General features: G+C 33.9%; 1 protein-coding gene across 3 annotated transcripts in view; it reads right to left on the reverse strand.

Moving 5' to 3' along the window:
* The window catches only part of DYNC2H1 (dynein cytoplasmic 2 heavy chain 1), a 380,957-nt gene that overhangs the window by 213,492 nt on the left and 140,324 nt on the right, over positions 1 to 27,141 (reverse strand). For 2 of the 3 annotated variants that reach the window (XM_030828784.1, XM_030828782.1), the window contains exons 63-71: positions 27,028 to 27,137; positions 21,991 to 22,011; positions 19,755 to 19,853; positions 17,760 to 17,883; positions 9,697 to 9,860; positions 7,610 to 7,729; positions 6,913 to 7,047; positions 5,410 to 5,553; positions 3,182 to 3,271 (exon numbers count right to left, since the gene is read on the reverse strand). In XM_030828784.1, the coding sequence (XP_030684644.1) occupies positions 3,182 to 3,271; positions 5,410 to 5,553; positions 6,913 to 7,047; positions 7,610 to 7,729; positions 9,697 to 9,860; positions 17,760 to 17,883; positions 19,755 to 19,853; positions 21,991 to 22,011; positions 27,028 to 27,137 (1,007 nt within the window). The remainder of the gene's footprint in view (positions 1 to 3,181; positions 3,272 to 5,409; positions 5,554 to 6,912; positions 7,048 to 7,609; positions 7,730 to 9,696; positions 9,861 to 17,759; positions 17,884 to 19,754; positions 19,854 to 21,990; positions 22,012 to 27,027; positions 27,138 to 27,141) is intronic. The other variant, XM_030828783.1, reaches the window with a different exon arrangement.

Consider the following 27,141-nt stretch of genomic DNA (forward strand, 5'->3'; position numbering starts at 1 on the left):
TCAATTAATTGCCTTTACAAAGCTATTCTTCAACATTATGTCTTAAGCTATACCCAAAGATTGCTATTTAAAAAAAAACAAAAAATTCTGGCCAGGGATGGCAGCTCATATCTATAATCCCAGCACTTTGGGAGGCTGAGGAGGGCAGATCACATGAGGCCAGGAGTTCGAGACACCCTGGTCAACATGGTGAATCCCTCTCTCTACTAAAAATACAAAAGTTAGCCAGGCATGGTGGTGCATGCCAGTAGTCCCAGCTACTTAGAAGGCTGAAGCAGGAGAATGGCTTGAACCCAGGAGGCGGAGCTTGCAGTGAGCCAAGACTTCACCACTGCACTCCAGCCTGGGCAACAGAGAGAGACTCTATCTCAAAAAAAAAAAAATTCTAGATCAGATAGTTGTAGATATGCGGCATCATTTCTGAGGGCTCTGTTCTGTTCCATTGATCTATGTCTCTGTTGTGGTACCAGTACCATGCTGTTTTGGTTACTGCAGCCTTGTAGTATAGTTTGAAGTCAGGTAGCGTGATGCCTCCAGCTTTGTTCTTTTGGCTTAGGATTGACTTGGCGATGTGGGCTCTTTTTTGGTTCCATATGAACTTTAAAGTAGTTTTTTCCAATTCTGTGAAGAAAGTCATTGGTAGCTTGATGGAGATGGCATTGAATCTATAAATTACCTTGGGGAGTATGGCCATTCTCACGATATTGATTTTTCCAACCCATGAGCATGGAATGTTCTTCCATTTGTTTGTATCCTCTTTTATTTCATTGAGCAATGGTTTGTAGTTCTCCTTGAAGAGGTCCTTCACATCCCTTGTAAGTTGGATTCCTAGGTATTTTATTCTCTTTGAAGCAATTGTGAATGGGAGTTCACTCATGATTTGGCTCTCTGTTTGTCTGTGATTGCTGTACAAGAATGCTTGTGATTTTTGTACATTGATTTTGTATCCTGAGACTTTGCTGAAGTTGCTAATCAGCTTAAGGAGATTTTGGGCTGAGACAATGGGGTTTTCTAGATATACAATCATGTCATCTGCAAACAGGGACAATTTGACTTCCTCTTTTCCTAACTGAATACCCTTTATTTCCTTCTCCTGCCTGATTGCCCTGGCCAGAACTTCCAGCACTATGTTGAATAGGAGCGGTGAGAGAGGGCATCCCTGTCTTGTGCCAGTTTTCAGAGTGAATGCTTCCAGTTTTCGCCCATTCAGTATGATATTGGCTGTGGGTTTGTCGTAGTTGACAAACCTGACAAAAACAAGAAATGGGGAAAGGATTCCCTATTTAATAAATGGTGCTGGGAAAACTGGCTAGCCATATGTAGAAAGCTGAAACTGGATCCCTTCCTTACACCTTATACAAAAATTAATTCAAGATGGATTAAAGACTTACATGTTAGACCTAAAACCATTAAAATCCTACATGAAAACCTAGGCAATACCATTCAGGACATAGGCGTGGGCAAGGACTTCATGTCTAAAACACCAAAAGCAATGGCAACAAAAGCCAAAATTGACAAATGGGATCTCATTAAACTAAAGAGCTTCTGCACAGCAAAAGAAACTACCATCAGAGTGAACAGGCAACCTACAGAATGGGAGAAAATTTTTGCAACCTACTCATCTGACAAAGGGCTAATATCCAGAATCTACAATGAACTCAAACAAATTTACAAGAAAAAAACAAACAACCCCATCAAAAAGTGGACAAAGGACATGAACAGACACTTCTCAAAAGAAGACATTTATGCAGCCAAAAAACACATGAAGAAATGCTCATCATCACTGGCCATCAGAGAAATGCAAATCAAAACCACAGTGAGATACCATCTCACACCAGTTAGAATGGCAATCATTAAAAAATCAGGAAACAATAGGTGCTGGAGAGGATGTGGAGAAATAGGAACACTTTTACACTGTTGGTGGGACTGTAAACTAGTTCAACCATTGTGGAAGTCAGTGTGGCGATTCCTCAGGGATCTCGAACTAGAAATACCATTTGACCCAGCCATCCCATTACTGGGTATATACCCAAAGGACTATAAATCATGCTGCTATCAAGACACATGCACACGTATGTTTATTAAGACAATATTCACAATAGCAAAGAGTTGGAACCAACCCAAATGTCCAACAACAATAGACTGGATTAAGAAAATGTGGCACATATACACCATGGAATACTATGCAGCCATAAAAAATGATGAGTTCATGTCCTTTGTAGGGACATGGATGAAACTGGAAAACATCATTCTCAGTAAACTATCGTAAGGACAAAAAACCAAACACTGCATGTTCTCACTCATAGGTGGGAATTGAACAATGAGAACTCGTGGACACAGGAAGGGAAACATCACACTCCGGGGACTGTTGTGGGGTTGGGGGACGGGGGAGGGACAGCATTAGGAGATACACCTAATGCTAAATGACGAGTTAATGGGTGCAGGAAATCAACATGGCACATGGATACATATGTAACAAAGCTGCACATTGTGCACATGTACCCTAAAACCTAAAGTATAATAATAAAAAAAAAAATTCCAAGTACAAAAAGGCCTCTGCGTTTTCTAATATCTAAAATTTCTAAAATATTGTCTGATGTGTGTTCTTTTCTGGAACACATATAATATGAAGACTTCTGTTAAAAATTTCTTTCATAACTCAGGATCAAACACTAGTTTACTTCCTAATGCTAAAATGAAAAATAATTTTGTTCCTCAACCCCAGAGACATTGGACAATGTCCACAGACATTTTTTATTCTCACAATTGATAGGAAGGAATGCTGGAAGGCAGAGATGCTGCTACAACATCCTAAAACGCACAGAACATCCCACACAACAAAGAATTATGTAGCCCAAAACGTCAGTTGCTGAGGATGAGAAAGTCTAGCTATATAATGAGATACATAATCCACTGTCATTATCTCTTTTCGGTGACCATTGGAATATTTAGAACTAAGTCAGCTAACCCAGCGTTTGCTCTCCCTTCTTCACTTGTCACTTTTTTCCCCACTACAACCAAGAATGCTATAAGGCATTCCAGCTAAATGTTCTGGAAAAATACCAGAAATACCATTTTTAATATCTTTCCAGTAGGGAAAGAATTATACTATAACTATCAATATTATGTTAAATCACATAACAAGTAGTATTTTATATTTGAAAAATATGATGCTTCTTACCTTAAATAGACAACGACATATATATTCATATACCATATGTTGTAATGAGCTGATAAGTGACTGGATTCTCTGTTCTGTATTTTCAGAATCCTGTAGATTATAATTGGAAATTCATTAGGAAAAAATTTATAAACATTTAAAAAGTACTCCTATAAATTGTTCCTCCAGATTCAAAGCTGATTCTGAAACAAGTATCTTTAACCATCAAATTTAAGGGACTAAACAAGTGCATTAAACTTGTATACTAATGTAATATAAAAAAAGACGCATCTTTCTTTAATGTATAGAGTTAAAGCTTTCAACAAATGAAAATTACAATCAATTCCCAATAATACAATATAAGTTGAATTTTATCATATCACTCTCCTATTGGCATTAAAATATCTACATCAATCTAGGTTAAGGCCATTTTAATTATTTATAATTATCAGTCCAGCCCCAAAACAATATGACAAGAATACCTTATAAAGAATTTTCTCATTCTCAATATGGGAACCTCAATGATCTTAAATCATGTGCTACAGGATGAATAAGGATGAACAATAACTTTGAAAGTGATGCTGTAAAAACTCACATAAAATTTTTGTTTTTGATCTGGTATAATAATTCCATTTTGCAAGATTGTAATAATTGAAAAACATGTTATTAGTGTCTATTTCCTTTGAATAAAGAAAAATTGGCATACAAACAGAGGAAGGGAAGGTTGTCAACCTGTCCTTTTCCCTTAGTGTGATGTAAGTTTTACATCTCAGAGAGCATTTGGAGAATACATGTCTTACGAAGATCAATTCTGGTATAACAATTAGACAAAATTTGCTTGTTTCCTTGTGATTTATAAATTAATACCAAGAAAAAAACCTAGTAAAACAATTTTAATGCTTAGAAAAATACATCCAGGATCAGCAGAGAAATGTGTGAAATTGGTATAAAGAAAACATTATCAACTGGAACTCAGATGCATTAATCCTAGGCTTCCAGCCTTGTAGTAGTATGTTCTAACTAAGACAACTAATCATTACTTTAGATAGCAAATACCTGTATTCATTTCACTATATGTTAACAAAGATCACACGTGAAATTGAGACTTGGATTTCCTAAAAGTCACTCTATCATAAGACACAGTACTGTACCTACAAGATCCAGTAGATTTTCTAAACAACAGAAAGAAAGTTTTGTACTCTACATAGATTTGTGACTGCTTCAGCCAATACAATACAGCAGAAATGACACAGACCTAAGGCTGCGTTTTAAAAGGCTATTCAGTTTCAGTCTTATTCACCGAAACACATACTTAGTGCCTTGAGCTAAAAAATAAGAAGTCCATCCATCTACTCAGTGCTTTGAAAAAGCCAAGCCTCCTGCAGAGGTGCTGCAGTTGGCAGTCCTGTCGTCAAGTCCTCCCACCCACAGCACCAGACGGGCAAGTGAAGCACCTGCCTTAGTCCCACAACTCTCAAGTCCTCCCAGCTGAGGTCCTAGACGTTGTGAAACAAACAAAGTCATCCCTGCTGAGTCCTGACTAAATTTCCAATAGAATCAATAAGCATAACAAAATAGTTTTAATCGGCCAAGTTTCATATTAATATGATACTCAACAGAAATAATTAGAACAATGTGCATATATGGGAGGTGGTTAAATAAAGTATTGTATAGCCTCACCATCTCTTAAAAACATTAAGTTTATATTCACTGGTAGGAAAGCTGTCCATAATACACTAATACACTTTTTAAAGCACAGTATTGTATCTTTTAGTTGAAACAATTTGTTATCCTTTAATACATACTTCCCTCCATTAGAATACATGCTTGATATGGCAGTGGACAGTTGTATCTCCATTATCTGGAAAGTTACCGCCTTAAACAACAAGGATACACAATGAAATGTTAAATGTTGTTTTCCCCAGGTAATGATATTATGGGGATAATTCTTATTTTTATACCTTTCAGAATCACTGGGTTTTTTAAATGATTATATATTACTTATTAATTTATACTCAGAACATAAACTGTTTTCATTAAAAAGATTGTCACATTGGGACACCTTGTTAACAATATAAAAAGAAATTAAGTATCTAATTTCTTTATGTAGCTTAAAAGTGTTACATGTGGTGTTTTGGTACATAATTCTATGAAAGTTTGCTTAATCATTTTTATTATAAATTAAGTACTATCCCTAGTAAAGTGATCCCTGTAATTCAATCTCAGGTACAGGGTATCCAACAGCTTACCTGTTTGTTTTGTAGAGCTCGCTGGAAAAGTCGGAGAAAAGCAGCCAAACTAAAACGGTACATGTTATTAATTTTGGACAAATCAGAAATAATGAAGTACATCTTGCTGGCGCTCTCAGCCAGGGGGAGATAGGCATCCCGTTCCTATGGATCAAGAGATCGGTAGGGGATAGGGTGGAAACACCTTAGAATTAGTGCTTTACTGCCACCTAAAGACTACAATGCACATATCTACCCAAGCAATAAAAAAACCTTACTTTTTCTATACACATAAAACAAATGAAGATGATGAATCATGGTTTCTAACTAAAAAAGATAGCAAAATCTAGTTTTTCTTCCTCATTTTTATAAAACTGCAAAGAATATATGTCTTAGTCTATTAAGGCTACCTATAACAAAATACACTAAACTGGTTCTGCTTTTATATAACAGAAATTTATTTCGCCCAGTTCTGGAAGCTGGGAAGTCCAAGATCAAGGTGCCAACAGATTTGGTGTCTCATGAGAGCTTGTTTCCTGGTTCACAGAAAGAACTGCTTCTTGCTGTGTTCTCACATGCTGGAAGGGGCTAACAAACTCCCTTGGCCTTCTTTTATAAGGTTACTAATCCCACTCATGAGAGCTCCACCCTTATGACCTAGACACCTTCTGAAACCTCCACCTCTTAATACTATTACACTGGGGATTACATTTCCACATATGAATTTTGGGGGTGATGAGGACACACAAATATTCAGACTATAGCAATATATTTCAAACATCTTTCTACCTCTCAGTTGACAGAGCTAGAAGTGGTTCACTGATTGGTCTTAATGAGGACCAACAGCACTAGTATTAGAGGAAAGTGGGTAAGATGAAATGGTAAATATTTGTGATCAGAGAATAGATGATCCAATTTTACATTTCAAAAGAGAATCAGTTAAGGTAACGCAAGACAGCACAGCACTATTAGGCTATCTCTGATGTGAAGAAAAGTTCAAACTATGAGTATAGGATTGGTGACAATAAGAACACTGATGGAACTAGAGGTAGAGAAGACAACTCTAACAGGTGTCCACATTAGGATAATAAAGTACCCAGCACTGTTCATTATAAGCATGAAAAGAGCCAATAACTGTAGCTTAGAGCTTATAACCCTTTTAATTAGTATATTTAACTTGCCTTAAGAAAAGTTCTAAGAACGGCAAAGATATTATCTAATACTCATTTTCAATATACTCATTTCCAATTTCAGTATAAAATTGCAGCTCTACCTTAGATAACATTATGCCAGAAATCAGTAGAAGGCAGCAGGGTATATTGACAAACACTCCTTATCCTCAATGTACCAACATCTGAATTCCCTCTCTACAATAACTAGAATCAAATCCAACGTTCTGATGTTTTTCAATAGCTTTTTTTTTACATCATCTTTCCCCTGAGGACCTGATTCTACATTTTCTATCATATTAACCTAAATGTTCAAGAAAACATAATACGAAATTACAAAGAAGGAAATAATTACTTGATCAAGGGAAATTTGGAGTTTGTAAGATTCATTAAGTGACTCTTGAATAAGTGCACTGCTTGCTTTTGTCTGATTCAAAGACTCAATCAAATCCTTATTTTCCAAAATATTGCCTTGAGATGTGGCAAGTGTCTGTAGGGAAAGTTAACAATATGAACATTATTATACATATAAAAATAACCAATTAAAGCAAGCCCACACTAACTGGCATTCATTTGATGTTTATGGCAACTTATGTTATTTTAGAAGAATTTCAACATTTTATAGCCCTCGTAAAGTTTTATTCTGTTTTTATTATAGCCTTCTTATATCAAAAAAATTAATAATTTTATGAAACTATATCATTATCAAACATAGCAAGGTATTCATTTTGTCGATTTAATAAAAAATAAAAACTAAAGTTACAGATTGTTATGATTTCTTGCTTTTAATGCTTCTTGAAATTGTGAGCATATAATTAAATAATAAAACAATACAAATTAGTTAAAAATTGCTTGTCTTAAACATTGCTCATTAAGATCTTCTATTCCAAAAGATAGCTCCCCTCTTTGTTAGAATTTTGACTGTAAGATATACACTAATATGTCTTTGGAAAAAAAAATCTGAAGACACTATTAATTTTCTAAACACTGTTATTTGTATTCATTAAAAAAAAGTAATACGAAAAAAGTAACCTAAATAGCTAGACTTTTACCTCTAGAAGAGATTCTTCGAGCTTGGCTAGCTGTATCTTCTTATCTTCTTCCTGTTGTAATAGTTTTGTTTTCTGTTCTTCTAAATCAGGTTTCTCATGCTGAATGGTTAAAGCTAAAAGCTTGGGAAAACAAAAAGACAAGGTAATTCTAGCAATAAGGCTTACGACAAAACCAAAACTTCCTGCAAACAGGCCTTGTGTTTGACAGACTATTACAAATACGATACTATGTTATCTCATTTCATTCTTTCTAATTAAACGTAAGACACCTTCAACAATTACATCTGATGAAAAAGAGACAAAACAAATAGTTAAGCTGATCAGTAAAATATTAACTACTGTAGAAAAGCTATAAGAAAGTGCATTACTTAACATATCAATATGTAATATTTAGTTTTAAATTAAATATACTAAATTATGACATTACTATTTTTTTAATAGTAAGTATTCCCATTAACAAATAAAAAGGGCCAGGCACGGTAGCTCACGCCTGTAATCCCAGCACTTTGGGAGGCCGAGGTGGGCGGATCACGAGGTAAGGAGTTCGAGACCAGCCTGGCTAACATAGTGAAACCCCATCTCTACTAAAAATACAAAAAATTATCTGGGCGTGGTGGTGGGCGCCTGTAATCCCAGCTATTCGGGAGGCAGAGGCAGGAGAATAGCTTAAACCCGGGAGGCGGAAGCTACAGTGAGCCGAGATCGCGCCATTGCACTCCAGCCTGTGCAACAATGCCAGACTCCGTCTCAAAAAAAAATAAAATAAACAAATAAAAAGATAAAATACTATTCATCAAAACCACAATGAGATACCACTTCACTCCCACTAGAATGACTACAATTAAAAAGATACATAATAACCAGAGTTGGCAAGGATATGGAAAAAAGAGGAACGCTACTACATTACTGGTGGGAAAGTAAATAGTGCAGCCACTTTGGAAAGATTTGTTTGTTTCTCAAATTGCCAAATATAAAGTTACCATAAGACCCAGCAATTCCACTAAAAAAAACATTGAATTATACATTTTAAATCAGCAAGTTGTATGGTATGTACATTGTATTTGTTAAAGCTGTTATCTGTGAAGCTGTTGAAAAATGCTATGTCAAATTGTTAACCCTGAATACTAAAATAGAGAAAGACATTGGTATAAAATATGTAATTCAAAATCTGCTGTATAAGCATCTTCATTTAGTTCTTGCTAAAGTAAGACCTACATAGCTCCTTTTTGCAACTACTGTGGAGATCTTTTACATGGCAGGAGCAATTCTGTCAATTAATTCTGCCAAGTTTTGAGTGACTGTCACATTGTTTTATTTAAAAGAAGTATCATCAAGTCAATCAAAAGATATTGTTCATTAAAATACACTTGATGAGTCATATGGCATACAAAGAAATATTTTGAAAGGACAATTTAAAAAATGACAATCAAGTAAAAATTGCAGCAAATATGTATGCTATCATATAAATCAAAAGATGAAAAAATCTACTATTGTTAGATGAGTAAAACATAGGATGATTCCAAAAGTCAACTGGCATTATATCTTTAAAGGGGAAAAAATGAGTTAGGAAACATGTAAGTATGAACATGAAAAATCATTTTGAAATTTATTTAATAATTCTAAACTGTAATGAGCCATATGAAGATAAATTGACTTCAAGGATGCCATGTGTTCTAATGGTTAAAAAAAAAATGCTGGCTCAGGAATCAAAGACTCTTAACTAGCTGAACAAGCCAATTAGCTACACTTCTCACAACTAAATTTCAGTTTTCAAACCAAAAATATAATGCAGATGATCTTAATCTCTATGATCCATCAATCTCTCAAATTCTACCATATATAACAGAAATAAAGTTTAGAGTTATATTAAAAGGAGCAGCAATTTGACATTAGCATTAAATGTACAGGTCCCATACATATGATAAATGAAATAAGCCGGAATGCTTCACTCCAACATACAAGTATATTTTCAAAATCATAAATTTAAATATTAATTAGTCTAACAAAATAGCTTCTCACTCAAAATGTCTAATAGGTATACAAAGCTCCTAAAGATTCCAAGGTTAATTTTTATTATCTGTGTATACCTGCCCTCGTAATCCACTTCTTGTTGTAGTAAAGTTAACCTCAGTAACAATGGAAGCTGCATCCGGTGGAATAAAAGGATTTGGGTTTCTTGTTGACAAAAAGAGGCGGAATTCTTCATTGTAGTCAATAATTTTGTCACCTATTTGTACCACATAACGTGGTCCTATTTTTAAAAAAATAACACAATTAGTTGGTCTGAATCTTCTGTATTTCGCTACACAATATTTGAAAATAAAGTTTTTAAGTACGTCTAAATACAGGCTTTTCAACAGAATCTAAGACAGCAAAAGTTGGGCTACCTGAGATACTATTAGCAGGATGTTCTATTAATCGGCACTTATGCAAGCAATGATAAATCATATTCACTAAGAAGATCCTGGGATACTGAAGCACCCAAGGAATATCTATTCACATTCAGCATGGCTTTAATGTTAATATGTTTCATATTCCAAATTGCTCTGAAATGGCTGATTATAGATGACAAAAATAGAAATCTTCAATTATATTTGTTCTTTACTTCTAAATTCATCATTTTAAAAGTGTTTATTGCACTAGTATTTAAGACACAGTATTTGAAAACAGAATGATGGTTAAAAAAACAAAGATTATCAACATGAGTAACTAAAAAATATACATTATCAACAAAACAAAAGAGCAATCTACAAACTTGGAAACAGTTATTTATAAACCATATATCAGATAAGGGGTTAATATCCAAAATGTATAAAGAAAAAACTCATACAACTCAATAGCAGAAAGACGAATAACCTGATTAAAAAGTAGGCAAAGGACCCGAATAGACATTTCTCCAAAGAAGATATAAATATGGCCAACAGCTATATGAAAAGATGCTCAACATCACTTATGAGGAAAAGCAAATCAAAACCACTATGAGATATCACCTCACACCTGTTAGGATGGGTATTACCAAAAAGACAAGAGATAACAAATGTTGGTGAAGGTATAGAGAAAAGGGAATTGTTGGTGGGAATGAAGACCAGCGCAGCCATTATGAAAAACAGTAGGAAGGTTCCTAAAGAAATTAAAAATAGAACTACCATATGACCCAGCAATCTTTTTTCTGGTTACATGCCCAAAGGAAATAAGTCACCACCTCATAAAGATATTTGCACTCCCATCTTCTTCACAGCATTATTCACAATAGCCAAGACATGGAAACAACCTAAATGTCCATCAACAGATCAGATAAAGAAAATGTGGATCAGGCACGGTTGCTTATGCCTGTAATCGCATCATTTTGGGAGGTTGAGACAGAAGGGCCACTTGAGACCAGAAGTTCAAGATCCATCTGGGAAACATATTGAGACCTCGTCTTTGCAAAAAAAAATTTTTTTAATTAGCTAGGCATGATGGTATGTGCCTGTAGTCCAACATACTCAGGAGGCTGAGGCCAGAGGATCATTTGAGCCCAGGAGTTTGAGGTTACAGTGAGCTATGATCACACCACTGTACTCAAGCCTGGGCAAAAGAGTCAGACCCTGTTCTAAAAAAAAGAAAGGAAAAGAAAAGAAAACATGATGTGTATATACAAACACCCACACACACACAATGGAATAATGTTCAGTCATAAAAAAGAAGTAGATCCTGCCATTTGCCATAACATGTATAAACCTGGAAAACATTATACTAAGTAAAGCAGGCTAGACACAGAAAGAAAATTACTGCTTGATCTCAAATATACAGAGACAGAAAATAAAACAGTATTTACCAGGGGCAGGTAGCAGGGGAACAAAGGAGGGGATGGGAGATGTAGTCAAAGAATACAAAATAGCAGATACATAGGATGATCAAGTCTAGAAATCCAATGTACAACATGAGGACTATAGGTAACAAAACTCTATTGCATTTGGGATGTTGTGCTAAAGGAGTAGAGTTTAGATGCTCTTGACACACAAAACGGGGGCTAGCTGTGTAAATTGATAGATATGTTAATTTGCTTTACTACAGTAAAACATTTTATGATCTATATATATCCCATAATATAATGCTGTAAACCTTAAATATGCACAATAAAATATATTTTTTTAAAAAGCCAACAAAAAAGTTGAAAGTTAAAGAATGGAAAAGTACATACCATGTAAATACTAGCTCAAAAAGTTAATGTAACCACTCTAATATCACACTGTAAAACTTGAAACATCTCTAGAGGTAAAGAACATTTCATAATGATAAATAAGACAACTGAATAGAAAGATATCACATTTCCAAAAATGTAAGCATCTAATAACATAGCTTTCAAAATATTTAAAACAAGACCTGACAGAACTAAAAGACAAATTCAAAATCACAGAAACTTTAGGATATTTATCTCAACATATGATAAAGCAAAGAGAAAAAAAGAAGTTAGGGCATAGATTTGAACATCACAATTAACAAACTTGACACTATTAATTAACCTGTACAGAAAATTAAACCAAGCAAGAGCAAAAGTCATACAATTTTCAAGTTCCATAGAACATTTATAAAAATTAACCAAATGCCAGATCAGAAAGAAGACTCAACAGAATTCAAAAAATTAAAACACTGTACAATAAGTTCTATGACTAAATGGAGATAAGCTACATATCAGTAACAAATATGTAACTAGAAAATCTCCAAGCACCTGAAAATTAAACAACAAAATGCTAAGTAATTTATGAGTCAAAAAAGAAACTGAAATTTGGGTAGGAAGCTGAAGACAGGCTTAAAGGAAAATTGATAGACATAAATGCGTATATTAGAAAAAAGAAAAGACTATCAATATTTTGATTTTCCATTTCAAAAATCTAGAAAAGACCAAATAAAATCTGGAGAAAGTAATAGGAATGAAATAACAAAGAGCAACATCAATTTTAAAATACAGTACAGAAAGTCAACATTAAAAGTTGGTTGGCTACACACGGACTTGGGAAATATGGGAACATTAGATAGTGGGGATTCCAAAAGTCAGGGGGGGATCACGGGCTAAAAAACTTCCTCTTGGGTACTATGTCCACTATCTGGGTGATGTGATCAATAGATGTCCAAACACAGCACCATGCAACATACCCTTGTTAAACAAACCTGCATATGTCCCCTGTGAATCTAAAATTAAAATTTTAAAAATTGAAAGTTGGTATTTTAGTAATATTGATAAATCCCTATCAAGACTAATCAACAAAAAGGATAATAAAAATTATCAATATCAGGAAAAATGAAACATCATTACAAAGCCAACAGACATAGAAAAGATGAGATTATTTAAAATATATACTATGTTATAATTTAGATAAAACAATCGCCTAAAAAAATATGACCTAACCAAAGCTGACAGACACACAAAAAACACAATACAAACAAAACAAAATAATCCCAGTGTTTAAAGAGCCATAGCTCACGTTTACCAGCTCTTTACAATGAAAGATAGAACATCATGGGAAATTGTGCATTGTGTCAGTAAAAAGGACTTAATAGAGGCTTATTAGAGGATTTTGGCTTGCATTAGGCGATTTATAAATAATTCAAGAAAAATGTACTTTTCCTGGGAATTGGGTGTGATCAGAAAGAGCAAACAATGGTTTGGTATCTTAATTTTTATGTAGGAGGTAAGAGAAATGGAGTGCGACTAAACTATCATTGGTAAAGAAGCAGGAGTCACTCATATTAACTAGGAGAAGAGAATGTTTGGTTATTTTTGTGTTATGGAAAGTGTTCCTGTTTTTTGTGCTCAAACATGACTGAGGTCAGAGTGACTTCTCTGATGCTGGCGTTTTATGAAATGATTTATGTACAACAAGAGTACACAAAGTCCAAGCTATTAGAATCTGGCCAGATCTCAGTCTAGAGTGGTCAGGTGCTGCTTTTTCTCTTTCTCATTTACTCAAAGTACAAAAAGAAGCAGAACTTCTCTATGATGTTATAAGTTAGGAATGTGGTTATCCTTGTGGAGAAGGGGTGTAGTAAATAAGTGGGCTTCTGGAGTGCTAGTAAAGCTCTTATGTCTTGATCTGGGTGTTTATACAGGTGTATTCAATTTGTAAAATTTCATTAGCTATAAATTTAGGTATTCTTTTCTTTATGCATATTTATTTTTAAATAAAAAGTTAAAAAAATGGTTTTCTTTGGTGAGTCGAACTAGTCATGGGAGGGGAGGAACAGAATGCTGCTGCACTTCTGTATCATTTGACTTTATAACCCATGCATGTACTACTTTGATAAAACATTTTTGAAAATATTTTAAAATAAGTATTTTATTGTCTAAAAAAGACTCTTCAGTGTTGTCTCATCTCTTACTCATAGAAAATATCAAATGTAGAACTATAGAGTCCAACACAGTCTTAACTGTATGAATTCTTAATTTACATTGGAATTAACCTGTGATGCAGTTAATTTTGACTACTTTTTTCCTCTGAACACAAAATCTGTGTTGTACTTTAGATAACTAAAGACAGAATGATTGGGCACAGGTACAAGAGTCGGTCTCTGGGTCCTTTCCAGGGAAAGTGCCAATTTATATGGCTATTGTTTTCTGAACCAACATAAGGCTTGGATATTTTGGGGTTTTTTTGTTTATTTTTTTTTTAGTCAACGTGTATAATAGAATGAACATTTGGGGTGCTTGGATACATGGATACATTTAGATGCATTCACTGTGATATCTTTGGTTACTTCTATAACAATCAGATAAAGATTCAGGCAAGATCAACCTATAAGGTATACCCAAATCCTATCAATATTTACAGCTGAAAGAAATGTATTATGACAGAAAGTGAAAAGGAATCTATATTTTTACACCAGGCAGGGGTGCTCCACAATTTTACCTGTCTGAATTTTGGAAACTAATGCTGCTGAAGGTTTACTATGATCATTCAAATTCAAACCAGGCAGTGGCCACCATAGATTCCATAGTACCTGACATAACAATGACTATAAAGACTGTTGCCATAACTGATACTTAGTATGCAGACTGGGATATTGCTAATTATTACTAATTATTTATTTTTTATATTCTTTTGGAAAGAAGACCAAAATCAGTTCAGCTATTGTATGCAGGACAGCTTTATAGGTCCAAACACTTCAGAAATATATTATCAACTGAGATGAATTCAAGTACCATGAGAACCTCCATATAGGTCCAAATTCCATTCCATTATGTAGATAAAATTTTGATAATGGTCTCCAGTGGGAAAACTTTTCACATTGTATTGCATACCACTCAGGCACAACTAACTCAAGATGAATGGGACTTAATTACGGGCAAATCTAAAACTCTGGCACCCAAAGAAGGAAATAAACATTTCACAAGGAGATATCCCACAGCCCATTATAGATCAACTGCTTGCTTTATAGCCACTAAATACAAAGAAAGAAAGATAACCAACATCTGAATACCCTCTTGGCCTATAAAAAGCAGCATGTTCCATACCTGGAAATTTTACCATAGCCCCTATATCTTGTCAACAAACGTGGCTAGGTTTAAATCACAGCCCTTGCAAGAGGCAGCTTTGGAAGTAATTGAGGCAATTGTAAATCAATCCTTGTCTTCGGTCCCTATATCCTTCAGGTACACCAAATTACAGATATCTACAAATAATCTCACAGATGAGCAAATCCAATGCAATGCTATACCCATCAACTAACCACAGGTACAATTTCTGGCAATCTATAGCATTGGATATTCTGTACAATGAGCTCACTTCAAGTAGTGTTCCTGGCTAGAAAATATGCCACTCTGAGACCAACTAAAATATACCTGTCCAGAGACTCATGAGTTGGAACTAGTGAACTAGCTTAAGGTCTCTCAACCTTAGCAGTATTAACAATCTGTGCTGAGAAATTATTTGTTGTAGGTAGTTGTCCTGTCCATTTTAAGATGTCTCTAGCATAGTGGCCCTCCACTCTAGCTGTGACAACCAAAAATGTCTCCTGACATTGCCAAATATTCTCTGGGAGACAAAACTGCCCCAAATAGAAGAACACTGATCTACCAGTCTTCAGGACATTGGGTCACCCAGAATCAACTGGACTACGAAAGACACATCCATATGGAGATGTACCTTTTGAAAACAGAGACAACAATTAATCACAAATTTAACCTTTATGTTGCATATACGTATGCCTGTCTCTGTAGGAACCATGCCTAAAAGGAGGCATCTGGACTAAAAGAACCAACCACAAATGTTTAGCTGTCATCTCTAGTATAATTCCTGGTTCCATACTCAAACTCAACATGGAAATAAAACAACCATAAAGGACTAGAATGCTTAATAGAAGATACTTTTGATGTCTGTTGTTCGTAAAACGTAAAACTATTAGCCAACTACACTAGCCTCTCCCTCAACAACTTCTACACAGTTAGCTGGTCCAATTGTCTTCAACTATTTACCAACTGCAAACTGCCACATCTACCTTCTGCCTTGGCTGTGCTCCTAAGCACACAGGAAACAAAGTAAAAAAAAAAAAAAAAGAGAGAGAGAGAGAAAAAAGGAGAGAATTTGAAGAAGTATACCTTGCTCTTCTACGATCAATAAATAAGAAGATTTTTGAAGAGCATAAATTTGTAGGAGAGAAGTACATTCTATTCCTATATTTATGTCTGCTTTAAACACAGTAAGTAGAAAAGTAATTTGTATATCTTAGATTAAGGACACTGGGATGTAAACAAACTTGGCACAAACTTTGTTTTATGTGATTCTAGGACTACCATCCTCTGTCCCCAGGGTTAATGTGTGATGAAAATATGGCAACTCATGAGGAGCTTTTCGGTCTTGAAAAGGACAATATCTGGAATATACACAAAGGGGATAACAGACTAGTGTGACATGAACACATCCAACCCTGGGGGGAAGATGGAAAAAGATAGGTGCAATGATTAACTCTCTTTTCCTAATTCTGACATAAACAAATTGACCTAAACAGCCTTGCATAACTACCTAGAACAGTTGAAAATGTGAACCAATCATGATATAAAATTTATCACTCTTTTCAGGGGATCTAGTCAACACTCTACACTCAGACAATGCCACATATACCATTAAAACCTAACACTAACCAGAACTCATGGAGATTTATAGTTAATGAGTCCTTCAGGACCACAGTATAGAATGAAGAATGTCAAATTGAGATGGCCCTAAAGGTTCATTTCCTGCTCCTTAAGATACCAGCAAGAAACTAGCTCAGCAGATCTGAGTTACCCCCAACAGAAGGACCAGAAACTGAGCTCTGGAAGACAACTCCATTCTAGCAAGGTCACTTTCTTGATTACAAGCTTCTGTTGTTATATAGCAGCTTACATATTCCCTGCCCTTCATGCCCATAAAATATGTTAAGAGGATAATGTTACAAAGGCCCCACTACTTGAGTTCTCATAACGTATCAACCAGTACTAGCCAAACATATCTATGTGAGGGACAATAGATTATCAAAGAATAGTGCATGCTTTGCTATTTCTCTGCCTTGCCCCAATAACAACAATTTTCTATTTAAAGTGTGCTGTGCTAGCAACATATGTGGCATACATACACGTACGTATATGTACCTGTCTACATATGTATGTGTATACACTTTGCATGATATGCTCTTTAAGTTTCAAGGCATAGCTTTCTAATCATCCAAGACTGGGCTCGGTTGCTATGCAGAAAAGAATTAACATAGCAATCCTGAGACTCTTTAGAAAGGGCTGCTTGTAAAGTTGGCCCATAACCAGCACCTGGGAACTTAGATTTTGGGAGAGTTCTCACCATCCTCAGAACTCAAAAAAGTGGCTCACTGTGCCTAAACTGTTTGTACAAACAATATGGTTTATGCTACACCTGCTTTCCTTCAGGGAGTCTAGAATTTTGTAATGTGCTAGGGAGAGTGTGCTTACGTAATCAACCGCCAGTAAACTATGGGTACTAGGTCTCTACTGAGCTTCCCTGATAAACAACGTTTTACACATATTGTCACAACTTAGTGCTAAAGGAAGTAAGCCCATCATGTGTGACTCCACTGGAAGAGGACTCTTGAAAGCTTGCACCTGGTTTAATTACTTACTTTGGAAATTTTTAAAATATTTACACTCTGGAAAGTGTCAATTATTTACCTTGAGCAACCAGATCTCGTCTCAATAATGGATAAAGAACAGGTTCTACACCATCCATCTCTTGTATAATAAGGGTTTTCCCAAAACGTACTGCTAATTCAAGAGCTGTGATAAAGTTACTATCCTAATTGAATAAAAAAGAATACATATTAATTATTTAATTACTTTAATATTTACAAATATCCTTAAAGATTATGAATGAAAATACTAACAAGAATAATATGAATATTTAAAAATTTAATATTCATGTTAATAATTCAAATTATTCATTATTGTTTTTCTACTCATAACTATTTGGTAATGATTTTAGTTGAATAAATTATCAAAAAAATTTCACAATTTAAATACACAAATAAGAAAAATAAGAATTTTAACAATTTTTTAAATTGTGGTTAAAAAAGAAATCCACATAACCTGAGATCTAACCTCGTTACCAGTATTTAGGTGTATAGTACAGAATTGTTAACTGTGAGCACAGTGTTGCAAACCAGATCTCTAGAACTTTTTCATGTTGCATGACTGTAACCACTGAATAGGAACTATTACCCCCAAAATACAAAAGCTTTTCTTCAGTTTTCTACAGTAATTTCAAAATGTTATAGAAACACAATTTCAAATTCTATAGGTAATAAATTACTCACCCAGGTATTAATAAGAACCCTACTCTGCTTATGTTCAGAATCACACATTGAATGGGGGTAAAAAGGCAAGATGATGAATTCTAGTAAAATTTTCTTGGTGGATAGGTCTGATAATTCTGAAAAGAACCTTTAGGCAAAATTCAATAATCAAGAATTTTAAGGCTTTCTAGATAGGGAAGTAGTAGTTTTAAACATCACCCCAGGCGTGTGTCTGTCTGGGTATGTGTGGTATGTGTGTGTGTATATATATATATATATATATATATATATATATATATATGTATGTGTGTACATATATATAAAAGTAACTATATAGTTACTTATATGTCTATAACTATGACTATATAGATACAGTACTTACATGTATATAACTGTAACTATAGACATATATAGTATATTTATATACTTATATGTATATAAGATATATAGTACAGTGATATAGTTATATGTATATAACTATAGATATATAGTACTTATAATGTATGTAACTATATAGAGATATATAGTATACTTATATGTATATAGTCATATATATAATATTGCAAACCATAAATGATTTGCATATATAGTTATATATAATATTGCAAATCATAAATGATTTGCATATATGCAAACTATGATTATTAAAGTATTTTATATATTATCTAATTTATAATTATTCTTACCACAAAAAAATAACGTAGATATCCCCATTTTAAAAGTTACGTAAAGTAACTTTTAGAGGTAATTTTTGAAACACCTGAAAATTATCTATGAAAATTAATCATATATTAGGTCTTCCTTTAAAAAAATAATAACCTAACCAAAAATAATTTCCTCTGCAAGATAAACATGAAACTGAGAAGTCACTATCAAAAAGACTATGATTACATTTCACTGAACAATTATCAAATCTTGGGATACATTAAAGATGTCTGTCAATGAGTTAAAGAAATTGGAAATTATGAGAGGCATTCAGAGAAAGTGTAAATATGCTAAAAGGCTAGAAGGCTTTTCTGATTCTCCAAGCTAACTTAAAAGCTCCTACTTCTACAGCAGCTTAAACTTGTGTCATTAGTCATAACTGAGTGCAAAGCTTCTTTAATTGTTTCTCTAACCTACTAGACTGTCATCTTCATAAGGGAAGGAACTCACTATTAAATTCCCAGGGCTTAGATCAATACCCAGAATCAAATAAATATTCTTATCTATTTTTTACAAATTAGAAAACTGAAGCTAAGAGTTCTATCTCTCGCCCCAGGTCTCACACAATAGGACCCAGTGTTGAATCTATGTTTTCTGATTACAGACTCCAAGATCTTTTCACTATAAGAGGTCATTCCTAATTGGTATGTAAATTATAAGTAATACATACCTGCTGATTGATAACTTCTAAACGTGAGTCTTTCAAATGTGTTTTTAACCACTCTGTAGCTTGGGAAGAAGGATCTATAAGAAATGGGCACACTCGACTCTAGTACAAAAAAAAAGGAAAAGTAATGTTTTTTAATGATTATAAGCTTTCATTTAAATGGAAATAGTTTTCTAGAAATTATAAATCAATTACTAAATGATTTTTTTCTCCCAAGCTTTGGAGAACACAAATATACAACCATGAAAAAGAAATAAAAATACAGTTTTTAGCTGCATCACAAGCCATATTAACAAATTTTCAGTGACCAGGAGTTAATATTAGGTAATTACATTTAGCCAGAGTATAGAGAGTACAGTCCTACTTAACACAAAATAACACAGAATATTTGTACTAACATTATGCTAAGCAAGAGCTTTAGTCTCAAGCTGATGTCATTTGCAGCATTCTTTCTGGCTTTTAAAACATGGTCAAATTATTCCCTATCATCTATCTATCTATCTATCTATCTATCTATCTATCTATCTATCTATCTTCTTTGTTTGAATAAAAACTATAAAGGCCATAAAAGAAGTATGAGCAAATCGTTAAAATACTGCTAATTATCAATATAATTGTTTACATTTTAAGACATTAATTCTTCTAAAGCAGTATATATCCAATATTACTAAAGGAGTATCCTGGAAGAGAAAATTACATGGGCTGTAGGTTAAGATCTAACGAAATGAACTAAAAACTAAATTCATTACAGAACATCCTGCACTAATTAAATTCTTAAAAAAAAGGAAGTCAGGCCCGGTGTGGTGGCTTTGGGAGGCTGAGGTGGATGGATCACGAGGTCAAGAGATCAAGACCATCCTAACCAACATGGTGAAACCCCGTCTCTACTAAAAATACAAAAATTAGCCAGGCATGGTGGTGGGTGCTTGTAGTCCCAGCTACTTGGGAGGCTGAGGCAGGAGAATTGCTTGAACCCTGGAGGCAGAGGCTGCAGTGAGCCAAGATCGCGCCAGTGCACTCCAGCCTGGGTGACAAGAGTGAGACTCCATCTCAAAAAAAAAAAGGGAGTTAGAAACCAGTGAAAATGCCCTCCACACACAATGGCACTTGGTAGACAGAAGAAAGTCAATTATATATGTATAAAATGCATAAAATATGTATGATAAACTTAAGTCATTTAACAATCATTGCTACCTACTAAAATTTAAAACGATCTAATTTTTCTTAAATTTTCACATTTATTTGAAAAATGTAATGCAATTGTGTGCTATAAGAATAAGAGAACACATATGAAAGTCAGAGTAAGATGAAAACTTAGAATGGGGTACAGCAATCCCCCTTATCAACAATTTATTTTCATGGTTTCAGTTACCCATGGTCAACCACAGTCCAAAAATAGGTAAGTACAGTACAATAAGATATTCTGACAGGCAGAAAGAAAAACTACATTCACTTAACTTTTATTACAGTATACTGTTATAGTTGTTCTATTTTATTATTGTTGTTAATCTCTTACTGTGTGTAACTTATACATTGAACTTTATTATAGTATGTATGTTTAGAAAAAAACATTGTATGTATATATGCATGTATGTATAACATAGTATGTATGTGTGTATAAAATAGTATGTATGTGTTATATAAAAATGTATAACCCCATACATAAATATGGCGTTCAGCACTACCTGAACTTTCAGGCATCCACTGAGGGTCTTGGAACACATGCCCAGGAGAAAAGGGGGGAACACTGTGTATCTAATAAGAACACACGTTATCTCAGTGGCACACCAAGAGGGAGGAAGATAGTGGGGATTATCTGCCCTGTGGACGAATAGTTTTATATCATCAATGTTGTTTACAATTGCTGGCACATGGTGATAATAAAGAGATGAACGACTTTAAAACAGCTTTATTATTATTTTAAAATGGTCCACAGACAAGGTACCTTGTTTTCACTTGCACCCGCAGTAGACTACTCCCATCATACCTCCTGCCACGTTACACTGTATGAGCATCACCCAGCATCTATTTCTAGAGGTTTCACTTACTGCTTCATCATGTAAATGTACTACTCGAAGCACAATGACGTGGTTAGTAAATAGCCTGTGAAGTGTTACCATGGTGCTGCACCTAGGTTTTTGATCTAATTGTATGCTAGCATTCAATAGCAAACATTTCACAATTCTGCATTTTGCCTAACTACAAAAGCAATTATTTTAAATTTTTAAAAAGTTCTTACCCATGATTTCAAACCAATGATCTGATGCAGTTAAATGAAAAGAAGAAAGGTAATGTTTCAAAATGTTTTTAGCAAAGAAAACATGCTTCAGTTTTTCTAAGGGTACTTACAAGTTTGTTGTCATCTTATTTTACATCTCCAGACAGATTTAGATAAGATTTCTATGGTACATTTTATCTCTGTATTCCATGATTAAATATAGTTAAATTCTACAACTATACTCAATCCAAAAATGTTGAGCTTTCATTTATTTGCTCATTTGTTCGTTATTTCATCTACTATATGTTGGATAACAACTATAGTAAGATAGTACAAGGAGTACAGAAATTAATAAAATACATTCCCTTAACCTCAATAACTTTACATGCAATAAAGATGCAAAAATAAAAAGTTCATCATCAAGAGGTACACAAGTTGCTACTGAAGGATGATAGGTGAAGTTATGGCTAGAAAACAGTTCAAGTCAAACTAAGACAAGAGAGATCAGCTAGGCAAAGAAGTGAAGAAAGAAAAAAAATTTCAGGCAAAAACAATAGCATGATATAGAGAATAAAAAGGTTTGGAGTATTTGGAAAACTTACAGTACTCTGGTGTAGCTAAAGAAAAATAAATATGGGCAAAGACGATGCATATAATATGGCAGGAGTAATCTGGAGTCTGTCTGATCATGATCAGCTTTTTATGCCATGTCTAAGGATAATGAAATTTTTATACTGCAGGCAATGGGAAATCACTAAAATATATTAATTGAGGCAATATTATGATCGGATTAATGTTTTAGAAAAATCACTCCAACAACAGTAAAGGAAGTGGTACTGGAGACAAGGAACCAGCTGGTATAATGATATATTTATCCATATACAAAATGATGAAGGCACAAATGAAGCCACTGGCAGTGGATGTGATTAAAACAGGATGAATTCATGAGACATTTGAGAAATAGATTTGACAAGATTAGTTGAATAATTAACTGAATAAAAAAGTAAAGAGACAGAGTAAGAATTACGTGTAGGGTTGCAGCTTGCATTACTGAGAAAAGACTGTGGTATCTCTGGTGGTAGAAAATAAGAGAAGAAGGTTATAGGGAGTGAGAGAGGAAGAAAAACGTGTTTTATAGTAGAGAGCTACCTTGCCTACCCTGCATGTCCCACTAAATGTATTTCTGATGAGTTATCAATATGATTAGATGATCTAAGCTAACCAATCAGAATCCTTTTGGGAGACTGGCATATTATCTATGGTGCAGAGGGAGTGAATGACAGACACATCTTTAGTCTGGAAACATAAACTCTAATAATGGTAAACATGGAGTCACCAGTGGTCAAGGTTAATAAAGGGTAAAGAGAACCTATCTGAGAATGAATCCATCTTATAAAATGGAGGCAGAGATCTCCTGGTAAAAATTATTTTAATTCAGAAGCTTACCCCAACCTTTTAGACATCTCAGCTATTTAAAAGCATAAATTGCTAGTTTTTTCCCTTAAATGTGCTATAATTGGTCACTGGAAGATTTTTGACTTAAAAAATGGTGAATTTAGTTAAAGGCTGATAAATTTTGAGCTGCCTAGGAAGCATGGGTAAAAATATCTAACAGGTAGTTAGAACTATAGGTCAAGAGTTCAAAAAACAGGTTAAAAACTAAAGATACACAATCTCTATTTAAATTCATCTCTCCTTGGGGGAAAAAAGATTGGTCAAAGGATATTTTTGAAAGAGATAATTTTTAAAACACCTAGTATACTCTATAATGTTATGTCTATTTTTAATACTTATAAATGGGATAAATGCAAAAACATTTTATAAATAAAACTAAAGCCTAACTCTTGATTCACTAAGGAGAGTTACATTAACAAGAATATAAAATAAATAAGGTTAAACACACACACACACACACACAATCCTATGAGAAGTGTATAGACAGGAGCTAGATGGCCTGGGTTTGAATCCTGGCTCTACCACTTGATAGCCACATGACCTTAGACAAGTGAATTAACTCTTCTGTGCCTCAATTTCCTTATCTATAAAAGGGATAACACATGTATCTAACAGATTGGGTTGATTTGAGAATTACATGAGTTCTGTGTTTAAGTGCTTTACCTATTTATTCTTAAATAGTAATATATGCACAACATGGTAAGTAATACGCAAGTATTTATTATTATTATTACTTATGTGAGGATTGAAAAACTTTTTCCTATGTGGAGAAGTTAACTTTAAAGTTGTAACTTTACCATTATAATTTTATATTCTTAGACTAGCATCACATTAGTTTGCATTTTCTCAGCATATACCAAAAGGCAGCAAGAAAAAAAAATCTAAGAAATTTTGAGTGGTTAAAACCAGTTTGACACTGAACTGTCTATAACAATAAAACACAAATATTCAATAGATGTCATCACAAGAAAAACCCATATAAAATCTGATATTTTAATTAGTCATCTTCTCCGCCTCCTTCCTTGATGCTTTTCACTCACACCTTCTCCATAGTTTCTAACAGCCTTATACTTTCCGTTATCCACTGAGTTGGCCAATATTATATCATATAATTTATCACCCAAACCAGGACACTGTTGAAAATGAAAGGAAAACTACTAATAATTGTATCAAGACAACAAGTGCAAACCACAGACCAAGCAATCCAGGACATATGATCACTATGGCCAAATTTTTCCCTGTCCCTCAAATACATAGGTCACATGAGCTTTCTGCTAACATAGTAAAACTAATTCCTGTTGTAAGACCAAGGGTATATAAGGATTTGACTAATTACTCTCTCCAGCAATACATGCACTTCAACAGTTAGCTTAACCTAAATATGAGAATTTTAAGCATCTTTGTAAGACCAATAAAAGAATAGTTTTAGACACAAAAGCCTTTCTTAGCATCAACAAAATTGTTGAGTTACCACAGGCCTCGAATCAGGGAAAGCCTCCTCCACTGAGAGGGAGAACCTCAGAAAAGCTTTAGCATTGGGGTGTGTGTGTGTGTGTGTGTGTGTGTGTTTTGAGAAGTTTCACTCTGTCACCCAGGCTGGAGTATGCAGTGGTGTGATCTCGGCTCACTACAACTTCCGCCTCCCAGTTTCAAGCAATTCTCCTGTCTCAGCCTCCTGAGTAGCTGGAGTTATAGGTGCATGCCACAATGCCCAGCTAATTTTTATATTTCTAGTAGAGACAGGGTGTCATCATGTTGGTCAGGCTGGTCTCAAACTTCTGACCTCAAGTGATCCACCCGCCTTGCCTCCCAAAGTGCTGGGATTACAAGCATGAGCCACTACACCAGGCCAGCTTTAGCATAGTTAATAAGGAGATGTATTATATCTCTGAATCACAAATGCATCTTATTTATCATGTCTAGCCATCTTTTCCCAGAAGCCCAACTAATATGTATTTAGAGATTTAATTTTACATATATGGTGATGTTAATGAGTTGATGTTACATATTATGTGCTATCCAATCACACCCTTAAACTACAACTAATTTTAAATCTAGTACACCTTAAAACTTAGATGGAGTGTTGACCATAACGGCAAATTCATTTCAACAAAATAACTAATTACCCTAAGGAATGTTTCCAATGATTTTTGTTTTGTCATATAAATGCAAGTAATTATCTAAAAGGAACTTAGCAATGTTAAATACAAAGTAAATTCAAGCTTATTAATTTCAAAGGCAATTTCCCATATCCATCATGAAAGACAATTTAGAATACAAAACTAAGCATTTTCAATTAACATTGGTAAAAAAATTATTCTGATAAACATATTTTGTCTACAGACTTACCACCCTCCCCTTTTTCTTATGGAATAAAAAAGAATTCTTAAACTTTTTTTTTTTAATTTGCAATCAATTGCTTTCTTGGATTATTGAAACAGGAAAAAGATGTGGCTGTGAAACCTTAGGGAGGGAATAACAAATATAATAAAAAGCATACAGTTTGCTATAAAATAATACATTTATTTACATAAGCATTTAGAGTTTCATATTTGTGATTCCATTGTGAAAATAATAAAAAAATTTTAAAAAGTAAATTTAAAAACAGGCAAAATCAAATTAATAGAAAGCAAAACTATTCAATTAGTGGGCAGCAACTTCTCTACTGGTAAGTTACAAATACAGTGAGCTGAAGCATAGTCAGCTGATTAATAGGTCTAATAAAACAGAACAAATTGTCAAGTAATGAACAGCACCTAAAATATGAATCTTATAATACGGTTTACGCTACACAAAGAGGAGCATGCTTAATGTTCATGCCTTCTTTGAGACTATGGAGTTAAAAAATAAGAATAAGGAAATAGTGTGTAGGCAGACAGAAGGATTACAGACAGGAAAAGGAATACTAATATTTATTATGAAATATAAACTATTGACAGAAAGAATAGAAAAATCACATTATCAAGAAGTAAAAATCATCTTCCAATTTCCATATCAGAAAAGTAAACCAAGTTAATGGGAAAAATCAAACTTTATTCAAGTTATTATTTATTTGCGCACATGGCTTTGAATTTGGTTTTCACATTCACTGATAATAAGGTTTTGCTATTTTCCATTTTAAATAGCTTTGGAAAATGTGCACTATGTGACAAAACAATTTTCCAAAATACGTGTATGATTATCTCTAATTGATAAGCCAAAACTTATCTTCACTTTTTGCTAATTTTGTTTGGCAAAATAAAATGAAATAACATAAAACTTATGAAGTCATATATTTTAGTCTGTACTCATGAAGAAACTATATAACCAATGAATTGGGCATCCCTAAAATATTTCTATTAGTATTAGGAAATACAATTTAGAATATTTTGCCATCAAAAGAATGCCACTTTACTTTATACTTTTATATTTAGGTAAAAAATAAATTATACTGAAAGTCATACACTCACTAACTGAATCATTGATGGGTTTTCATTAGCAAAGTATTTTTATTTTAGCAAGAAAAGGGTAACTGTGAAAGACTAAGAATAAGAAGAACACAACTTCTACAGCAAGCTTGACAATAAAACATTTCTAATAAAAAAATTAAAATAAGTTAACTACCTGTAATATTACAAGAGCATTTTCTATGGAAAGGTCATCTGATGGTAGGCCTTCACTTTTCCAAATTAACTGCTCACTTTCAGTACAAAGAAATCTCCTCAGATCAAATTCTGA

This window comes from Nomascus leucogenys, chromosome 15 (assembly GCF_006542625.1).
Source record: "Nomascus leucogenys isolate Asia chromosome 15, Asia_NLE_v1, whole genome shotgun sequence".
Classification (NCBI taxonomy): Eukaryota; Metazoa; Chordata; class Mammalia; order Primates; family Hylobatidae; genus Nomascus; species Nomascus leucogenys.